The 10,094-nt window shown below is 40.4% G+C and overlaps 1 protein-coding gene across 12 annotated transcripts in view; it reads right to left on the minus strand.

Annotated features, from left to right (window-relative positions):
- LOC128908283 (acyl-coenzyme A thioesterase 1-like) overlaps window positions 1-10,094 on the minus strand; it is a 70,822-nt gene that overhangs the window by 18,523 nt on the left and 42,205 nt on the right. For 5 of the 12 annotated variants that reach the window (XR_008465895.1, XM_054198149.1, XM_054198148.1 and 2 more), the window contains 11 exons: window positions 10,016-10,088; window positions 8,788-8,955; window positions 8,018-8,154; window positions 7,193-7,324; window positions 5,965-6,023; window positions 4,229-4,271; window positions 2,949-3,012; window positions 2,393-2,520; window positions 2,145-2,255; window positions 1,059-1,096; window positions 31-166 (listed from right to left, as the gene is read on the minus strand). Coding sequence is in view for 9 of the 12 variants with exons in the window: in XM_054198149.1 (XP_054054124.1) it covers window positions 31-166; window positions 1,059-1,096; window positions 2,145-2,255; window positions 2,393-2,520; window positions 2,949-3,012; window positions 4,229-4,271; window positions 5,965-6,023; window positions 7,193-7,324; window positions 8,018-8,154; window positions 8,788-8,955; window positions 10,016-10,088 (1,089 nt within the window). In the remaining 3 variants the exon portion in view is untranslated. Of the gene's footprint in view, window positions 1-30; window positions 167-1,058; window positions 1,097-2,144; window positions 2,256-2,392; window positions 2,521-2,948; window positions 3,013-3,869; window positions 7,325-8,017; window positions 8,155-8,787; window positions 8,956-9,006; window positions 10,089-10,094 lie in introns of those variants that run through there. The other 7 variants (XM_054198152.1, XM_054198153.1, XM_054198151.1 and 4 more) reach the window with 4 other exon arrangements.

A 10,094-nucleotide genomic window follows, 5' to 3' on the forward strand; every position in this document is an offset into this window, starting at 1 on the left:
CACCCCATGCTTGGATTCCAACTCACAGACCTCGTGTCCATGTAGATCTCTTTCCAGATGAAGAACCCTTTTCAGGGCACTGGCAACCACTCTCTTCCTTTTTTGCAAGAATTCTTGCTCTTCTCGGCACAGATCATACCCTAAGCGCACATCTAGTTTCTCTGTGCTGAAACATAAATAAATAAAGAGGCACAGGATTGGTGTTTAAAATTGACATGGATCTACTTTCAGCAACTCCAGTCTATTAAATATCATAAAAAATCATGATTCACTGTTTAGATTTAGAGACAGAAATGCAGCTTCCAGTTTCAAAGAAATAACTGCTTTGCTTCAATGTGGTCTATTTTCTGATGTTTCAATGTAAGTTTTACTGCCAGCTAAGGATAGCAGATATGAAAAAAGAAAGGCTTCTTGTGTCTTTCAGCAGCTTTGTAAGCTGAATCCTTTCTCTTTCTGCTTCATATAATTTCTGAGCAAAGGGTGACTTGAACCTAACAAGGACTTTCACAGGGATTTGTACCACAGATTTATACAGAAACAGTACAATGAAAAAGATATTCAAATAACTTTGATTTTTTTGTTGTCTGTCTCATTATTTTACAGTGTAAAATCTTGTCTTCCCTAGCTTGTGCTTCTCTCTATTGATATCACCACAGTCACAAACCTACTTTCTGGAGAATACCTGTGTGGTTTGTATAATGTACGGACTCTGGATGTTTTGCTTATTTCAAGTTCCCTTCTTCCTGCTTCACTGGCCTTTTGAAGAAGCCTCCAATCTCAGTCGTTGGTTCTTTGACACAAAGGACACTCAGTGACTAGGTTTCTCACTATTTGAAATACTTATTTTTTTTTTTTTTTGCATCTTGGCATGATGACTCTTTTGTTCTAAGGACATTGAACTTTGATCTGTTGAGGTGGCTCTTTAATGGTGACTTAACTATTGTTATATTTTGCCTCTAGTCTTGTGCGTTCCTTGTATCTAAATAAAGGATACTCCCTTCTTGAATTCACAGTTCAAAGAGCAATAAAACCTTTAGAGAAAAAAACAGTCCTCTTACCAATCATTTAGCAGGAGGTACAACTGCAGTGGCACATTCTGTAAACAAAGAAATGAGAGCAGGAATGTGAATGACTGGGAAAAAGGGAAGGTTTGAAACCCAGATTTTCAGTGCCTCCTGGAATGCCCCACCATTACCGCCCTGCACATATTTTTTTTTTTTGAAAACTGAAGTGGGAAAGAGAAGGAAAGCAACTAAACACCAAACATATACTGCAGAGAAGCAAAACAGGCAGGAGTCGTCTAAGTGGCTAGATGAACAGGCTGTGAAACAGGATTTCTTCATTACTGCGAGTATAACTCCACGAACCATCCTAACTCAGTAGCAGCATCACATTGCCACCCTCCTATTCTTGAGGATGAAGAGCAGCAGCCAAAGACAGTGACAGAAGAGGAAATACAAGCCACCACATCCTTCCAAAAAGTTACTGGAGGTAAAAGAGGATCCAAACAGAGGGGTGGGGAATCACTAGTGGTGAAAGAGACATTCATTCTCTTTACGGGAAAGACTGCTGAGAAACCCTTCTCCTCCTATTTTTGCCCCTCATTTGCTGCAAGTTCTGGGAAAGGATGTCTGGTTATTGTTAACAGATCCATCTGGCCACACAGCAGCATTACTGCAGCTTTTAAAGCCACTTAAGAGTTGTACCTATCCACCAGTCACCATCATGACTGTACACATAGAAGAACGTGACAGAATTGTTTCTGAGGGTAAGATTCAACTCATCTAACTTTAGCCATTTAGGTATATAGACTGAGCTAGCCACCCGGGCCTGACAAGAGCAGTGTGGTGTCCCAAAGCCTTGCTAGGGGTATTGAATATTCTCCTTTAACTGTGTAATGACAACAGAGGTTGGTCTGAAATGCATCTAAAACTGGCCAGGACGAATTCCCAGTTACTGATTTTATCGACAGAAACCTGATATTTCTCTGAGAAAACTAACCTTTTTCACAGAAAACTTATATTTGCACAAAATTCTCACTCAGACTTACTAATAGATTTTTTAAAAAAAATGTTATGGTGTTAAATACTGAGGGTTACTCTACTCTTCTCTCCAAAAGATCATATAAATGGTGAGGCACTTACATGTCTTACAGGGAGGGTTACTTTCACTTTATGTCCAACAGGGAGAAATTTCAGCGGTACTGTTAAAGTGTCACTTAAATTGCTGTTGTCATCTTCCTTATCAGAAACTTTCTACAGAGAACAAAAAACATGGTTTTTATTCACAGAATAGAAACAATCCAGTTCTTTACTGTTTGGGTGACAAACAAAACAAGAATTTTGGAAATAAGCAAGCAGTATGAACAGTGATATTGTATAGTGCCCATTACCTGCAGCCTGACTTTTAGAACTGGCTCCCAGGCCTTCACGCAATGGAAGTAGAAAGTATCTGTGTCCTCTGTAGTCTTCTGTGTTCCCTCATGAGACGCAGGCACCGTAAGCACGAGATTTTTACCCTCTAGTGAAAACAGATTTGTTTAGAAAATACTGCTGTTCAGGCAAAATAGCTAACGAAGTTGGCAAACTTTCTGCTGGAGTCATTCTCTGTGATAATTCCTCTGTAAGCTGCCACACTGGCAAGTCTCCTACAGCACAGGAACTGGTAGTCCTGCCTTTACCCCATAGCTTGGAGTGCTCTCATTGTCAGCACCCTCTCATACTTCCACCAGCCAAGTTTACTGTGTCCAAACTTGATAGCTTCAGGGAAAAGACACAGAGATCGGCATTACAATGAAGGCAGTTCAGGGACTTTCAATTGCGTTACATTTTATTGTCTTTAGAACATTCTTAGTTGCCTCTGTATCCTAAAGTGCCTTCATCTGGGTCTGAATGACTATGACAGGGTTGATTTGGTCATGTCCTTGCTTCACAGAGAAATTGGCATACCTTGCAAATATTTCCTGCTTTCATTAATGTCCACTTGCGCTTCCAAGCAGCAAACCTCACGGGCCTGTAAAAGACCGGAGTGGAGAAGTGTGAAGATAGCAAATGCCACATCTGCAGTAAATAATGAAACATCATGCAGACAACAAGTACGTATAATACAGAGCCAACTAAACTGGTCTCAGTGCTGGAAGCAATCCAGCTGCACAAGAGTAAATTCAGAGCTCATTATCCCAGGACAGTAGCCCAGTTACGCTGCCTCAGAACTAGCTTGTCCATACAGGGGCACATTGTCAGAGGTTGTTATACCCATTCAAATTATTCCAAAACCAGAAAACTCTGTACAACACACTGTTGCCAAAACAGCTACACATATATCTGATAATTATTTAGGAAGGGTGGGGGACAACACCTGATGATGAGTTTCTGTGTATTGTGGCAGTGATTAGTCTACAAGGCATCTTCTGCTGGTCCTGATGTAGGGAGATCATTGGATTTATTCCACCCTACCCTCCATCTGAGTCATTTCAGTTCACCTTTAATAAGTCATGCCAGGACAGCTTTCCAAGCCATTTCAGGAACAATGCATGCCAATCATTACAGCTCTTATGCCTCACACAGAAAATGAGGGGGAAAGAACACAATATGTGTTACTTCGCCTCAGGGGTATTAAAGGCTAGCATCTGGAAATCATGCACAGGCTTGGAGTGGTTGGCATGAAGTACTTTGTACTCCTTAGCTGCTGGGCCAGCCCAAGGAGATAGGTAATGTACCACATGCTGACTAATAGCGAAGGAGGACTCTATGTTTCAACGACTAAAATAACTCTTTATTAAAAAACTCATTTCCCAAAAGGCTGTTACACTAGATAACCCTCCAGTCATAAGGACACTGAATACTTACTATTGCCTTCTACAGACTCACCCCTTTTATAACCTTTGTTTTTCCTGCCAAGTGCCATACTGTATCGCATGAAACACAAGCAGTTTTCACTTTGAACATCAAGTACGGGGTTCTGCAACATTAACAAACCACAGCTGGGCAAAATATTGACATCCGTAATACCTGAGGACTTCAAGAAACACAGCTTCTATTTCTGCATGGAGGGGGCAACATAACAAATGGGAATCATCCCACATCTTTCACTTTATAATGCACGCTATACTCTTATCTATCGTGGTAGCTTCTGTTCTCTTTATAAAATGTCAGATGGTTGGGGGGAAGAGGAGACAATCAAAATGAAGGAAAAGTCACTCCAAGCTGAATTCACATGTGAACCTTACCACTAAGACATCATTGGTAATGACATGCTCTGGAGGGCCAGGACTGAAAAAAGAGAATCAGAAAACAAACAAAATCTGTGTGAGTATCTGGTATTTTTAAAAAATAGTAGTTTTATGACCTTTCCTACTTAAAATTAAATATAGTTATGTTAGTATCACAATTTGTTTTCTAAAAGGCGTAATACATGATCACCTGAACCAAAATATAGTAGCCAAACAAGAAGAAAGGCAGGAGAGCCCATAAAAATACCAATGCTTACAACTATATGCTAAGATACAGCAGAACAAAGACATATTGGTCTATGTGGAATCACGTCCTGCTATTAACAAATGACCATATGACTTGGAGAAAGCAAAGACTACTATTAATGTATTCTGCAAATACTTATTAGGAAAGACATTTCTGACTGTTCCAGATTATAATTTACAACCGATCATAAATGAACAGCAAATAAGAATTAGCTCCCATTGTGCTATATGTATGACTGGAAAACACAGAGGTAAGTAATAAAAACTCTTTGTCCCAGACATTTTTACCTTGTAAGACCTAGGACTGTCATCGAATGGATGTAGGTATTTAATACTATGAGTAACCTAGAGAGTCTACTAACAGCATCTCTCATTAAGGCCAATACTCTAACATCACTGTTACACACAATCGTTAAGTGCTTTCACATATCTGAAGGGAACATCAAAGTGATGTAGTATGTAATCTTTCACTTTCTTAAAGTCCAGGGTATTTCACCAAGCACCACTTCCAGCCTTAAAACTTCTATTTCAGCTGTAGAATGTACTTAAATGTAAATAATTAAGATGGAGAATCCACCACATGCCTTGTAACTTGAACGTTAAAAGATATTCCTCTTATTTCTAGTCTGAATCTACTTAATCTGTATCCAAGTACTGCATTTCATTCTGTCCTTTTTATATATCTGGCTGCGACTGCTTCCACATTTGCAGGAGATGCTTATACCATCTCTTAAGGTATCTCTCACAGATAAATTAAATAGATTTTCTTGACTTTCACTGTGGGAGAAATCAACCAAGAACACCAACGATTTTCTTCTGCAGCTTTTCCATGTTTAAGAACAAGAAGCCTTATTTACAGTTCTTTCTTCTAATCATGCAGTTAGTCAGTTTTGACTGGACTATATTCCTTTTTTTGGTAATGCTAAGCTCAGAAATGCCAGATGAGAGATAAAGTTTATTTTATGGGATTTGTTCTCCTCCAGACAATGTTGATTATCACTTTGAGGGGGATGGTCTTAATTTTATTATTTGTTGATTGCATGTTTTTTCAGTTTAACTAAACTATTGCCAAATGAGTGGCTTTTTTAATATTGTCTACATAACTCTATGTATATATCGTGATAATAACACAAGACAAGTTTTCCAGTCTTTTAGAAACACTCCAGTGTTCTAGGCATTGTTCAATTAACATTAACAACTTGAAGAGCACCACTGTTAACTTTGACACGCAGCTGGTGTACAAGTTATCACATTGTGCCAATGTTACTACATTTCCACAATCAGGATACGCATGTTGAACAGAAGGTAAGATTTGTATGAAAAACATTGAAAGCCAGAATTAGCTGGGAAAATTAAGGTAAAAAAAAAGTTTGAAACTGTAATTTCAGCTCACTGCTGGGAGGGAGAGCTGGAAGAAGTTCCCCTTTCCCTGAGATATTATTACTCCCTGGCAGATATATACCTTTCAGCTTTGGAATTTTACTCACATTCTTTCCATCCAGAATTCTACTTCCAAACTTTCCCATTTCTTAATGCACCTCTCTTTCTAAAAAGAAAAGGGTAAAATAAATATGGATTATTGGAGGCTGCAAGAATTTGGCAGTATAGACACACCTGAAAAAGCACTTCCATGGCTGACATCTCTTCTGCTAATGTTACCAAAAAAGCTGAGTGTTACCTCTTTCCAATGCTGAGATTGCAATGGAAACCACAGGCTTATGAAAGGCACATAAGATTAATATTCTCCCGTTGTGGGATATGTAGAATTATACATATTTCCAAAGATACAATCAGAGAGGGAAGCTTGAATGAAACAGAAATATAATGGCTTTCTGCAAAGATGGTGTGCACAGGTAAGGCATTGAAGCGCAGCAACAAATGTGACTAACGCCAGTGTCATTTCCATGTACAAACCATTTAAAGTACACTCACACTGAATCCAGAAGAGATGGAATGGGCAAGAATACTCTGGACCAAGGTAGCTGTTGAAAGATTATATTTCCCAGTGACTCACTCACTGGCTGAGAAGTGCAGAGTCCCAGGGAAGATCCAGCTTTCAGCATTTGGGAAGTAGCTGTTCTTTTGGGTATGGACTGTCTCCTTCCTGCAATGAGCCTGTAGCCACAGCTCAGACAAGCCCAGGAGTTGCCACAGACCTATCCCAGCTTCGTTCTCTGGACAACTCTCTTTCATGGGCTCCTTAACACAATACCAAAGACGTTAGCAGAACAGGCATCCCTTTACTATGGGCTAGAGAAATCTGAATCACCTAGAAGGAAATGCAGCATGAGCACCCACAGGAGAAGCCTGAAAGAATCACTTAATTCAAGTGGCGAGTGGTTGTCTTCATGTTTTCAATAAAAAGTTGCCATTTAAGAGGAAATGTCCTCTAAGCACGGCAAAAGTGCATAAAGCGAAAGGCAAGGAAGTTATTTATTTGCATTATAAAAGATAAAAATGACTATGTACAGATGCTCCCTGTTAACATATTTTGCCTCCATGGAAAGGATGGGCATGAGAGAGAAGCTGCTTCAATTTCTGAATCTGTGAAAAGAGATCAATGAAGTCACAAAAATCCAGCACAATGATATCTGTTTGGATGAGATATTGATAATGACATATAAGGATATGTGTTTATGTAGACCCAAACCCCACTTAATATGGAAGCCAATGTGGACAATGAGGTCTTGCCAATCTCTCCCTCTGTTTTCTTACCTCTGATTTCAAAGCAAATGTCTCACGGAGTGTCTCCCCAGGTCTGATTCTAGCAACATTAAAAAGAACTGTGAACTGCATGTCATCTTTGGTGAGTGGATCTTCATCACACACTGCCAGTTCTAAAATGTTCTGGTAGTAAAAGAAAATAAATAAGAACTCTTATTGAGCTTCTGTTACACAGAAACAAAAAAGTCGTTATAGACTTTTGCAGCTGTTGACTAACACAGTGGTAAGAGTAAAGAAATGTGTGCTTTCCTTCAGGAGTCTGCTTATGTGGAACACCATCATTAAACCCAACCTTGGGAAACTTATCATGAAATAGAAGACAGCTACCTACAACAGAGAGCTTCCACTACCCTGAGACAGAAAAGGTGTCAGTGCTCTGCATCGCACTGATAACCCGCCCAAGGAACACACTCAGTTTCTTCATCCCCAGTTCTCTTAACTACATAGCTTAGGGTAGGATTAAATTTGCTGTCTACACCACAGGAACTCCTCTACCCTTCCCTTACAACCAGTGGAGGGAAAGCTCTTTCCAAATTAACCATCTAAAATAGTCCAGATGAAGCATGCTACAGCCAGTACTTATTTCTCTCAGGTGACAACAAAGGGAATCTGGACTAGCTCACATGTAGGCATTAATATCACCGATGTCTATAACTAGCTGAGGGGAACACTGCTGCATATGTCTACTGTTTTGTGTTAACCAGTCGGTTCTGTTACACAAGCATTTTCTTAAGTTAATTAGCACAGTTGATCGACAGGGTGTCAACTGAGGATTCCCAACAATCGCAAATGGTGACATTTCTATTTTTTTACTACCTCAACTTCCCTCTGGATCCTAAAGTAGAAAGTCTCATTCCAGACAGGGTTGTCAGAATTCTTGATGGTTTTGGTCTGAAGCTTTACGTTTGAAGCAGATGGCAGCCACAAGCGCACGTAGCAGTCTGATGCAGTCACTGCAGTAGAGAAAAATTAAAAACCTGATGCCAATGTTATAGATTAAAAGCAGGACAAGGCCATGATCCTGAAGACTAATAAATATTACTGCTTTTTTAAAAATAAGTAAAGAGACCATCATTTGGAAGGAACCAAGAAAAACCATCTAATTCCTGGGTAACTACTAATCGCAAATGTACACATGCACACATGAAGTACACAAAGAGCCGTGTTTCCCACATGAAGAGAAAGAGGTATAAAAGACCCCACTGACCATTTATTGGGCACAGTCCCTGCAATTCCAGTCAATGATGTTAAAAAAGTTTAACTGAAACTAGAGCCAGTTCCAAAAAGAGCTGTTAGGATGATTACAGGAAAGGAGAACACCTATTACAGAGAAGATCAGAGGAGACTGGCTTGCTCAGTCTAGCAACACAAACATGCGGAGGGGATATCACGGCTGTCTAGAAGGGTTAGGTGCTAGAGAAGATCTGTTGCAGCTAAAGGCTGGTGTAGGCCCCAGAACATGAGGGCACGACCAAATCGGAAATCTTCATCTCGCTTCCAGCCTACATCTACTCCTTATGGTTAGTGCAGTCAGTGCCTTGAGCAGCCATCCTTTGGGAAGAGCCAGGGTGGGAAAGTGCATTTACTTTGTGAAGCTTGGCAACGGAAATCTCCAAGGTGATGTCTTTCAGAGCTGGAGTCTGGACTTGACTGAAGATTTCCACTGCAGCCCGAGATGCCTAAATACTTCAGACTGGTATCAAGCAGTGAATAACATTGCCCCGCAAGGTTTTGGCAGGAAAGTGGAACTGTCCCTTCAATAGAGTAGATAGAAGAGATCATTGAAACTCAGAAATACAGGCCTCGTCACACTAACACCTTTCCAGTGTCTACCTCTGGATGTCGTTATGTGATATTTGCCACAGGAGTACAGGAAGCCCTTCAGCAGGCAGTTACTCAACCAGCGTGGGACTCGCTCCCTCTGGTCTCCCTTGCACCCAGGCACGGCCAAGGTTGTGCTTGGCCCTGCACGGCGAGATGCAAACAGTCTCAGCTGTGACTCAAGTAACTCACTGCAAAGTGATGCTTTTTTTGGCTAAACATGTCATTTTTCACTCGAGGAATACACAGACCAGAGGTTTCAAGAGTGTGAGAAAAGGCAGCTCAAGGTCTCTGTCCCGACTGAGGAACTCATGGGAGACCTCTGCAAAAATGGCAACTGAAGGGCTGGTCCATAGTACGCCTTGAAAAGGAGCCATGGGAGGCTGTGAGGGTGAGACAATGAGTCAAAGAAGGTTGAATACAAAAGTACACAGAAAAGTCTGGTTTGCCCGCATGTTCAGCATCTGCTTAGAGCTCGACCTGCAGAGGCCCTCCTTAACTAGAAACTATCAATATCTAACATGACTGGTCATCTGAGGACAGTAAGAACCCTGAATGATACGGTATTTTTTAAATTCTCTGATTTACCTTTGATTATCATGTATAATTGATACATTTCAGTAAAAGGTTCCTAAATATGTGGCCAGTGTGGCAAAATTCCAGTTCATGATAGGATTTATACCCATTACAACCACCAAAAACAAACAACTCCAAGCAGATTTACAGATTGCAGTGCCCCCACAAGGTCTACCTTCCCTTATTGGCCCAAAAAATTCATCTGGGAGTCTTGATTTTTACCAGTTCCCTGAAATGCCACAAGATATGTCCTCCAATCTAATGATACCTCAGGCATTTGATCTAATTATAGCCCTGGCATTAGTACTTCTGTTGCTTTGCTTTATGCGCGTTGCTTGTGTACCTTCAGAACTTAGGAACATTGTTCATTGTGTAAACTCTGGAGGTGACTGAAAACACAATAAAACCACAACTCACACAAGTCTCTTGATTTGATGTTCTTGGCTTGTATGATTCTTACAGAAAGCATGTGGATGGGGCAAAACTTCATCTGCAG

The sequence above is a fragment of the Rissa tridactyla genome, chromosome 4 (genome assembly GCF_028500815.1).
Source record: "Rissa tridactyla isolate bRisTri1 chromosome 4, bRisTri1.patW.cur.20221130, whole genome shotgun sequence".
Classification (NCBI taxonomy): domain Eukaryota; kingdom Metazoa; phylum Chordata; class Aves; order Charadriiformes; family Laridae; genus Rissa; species Rissa tridactyla.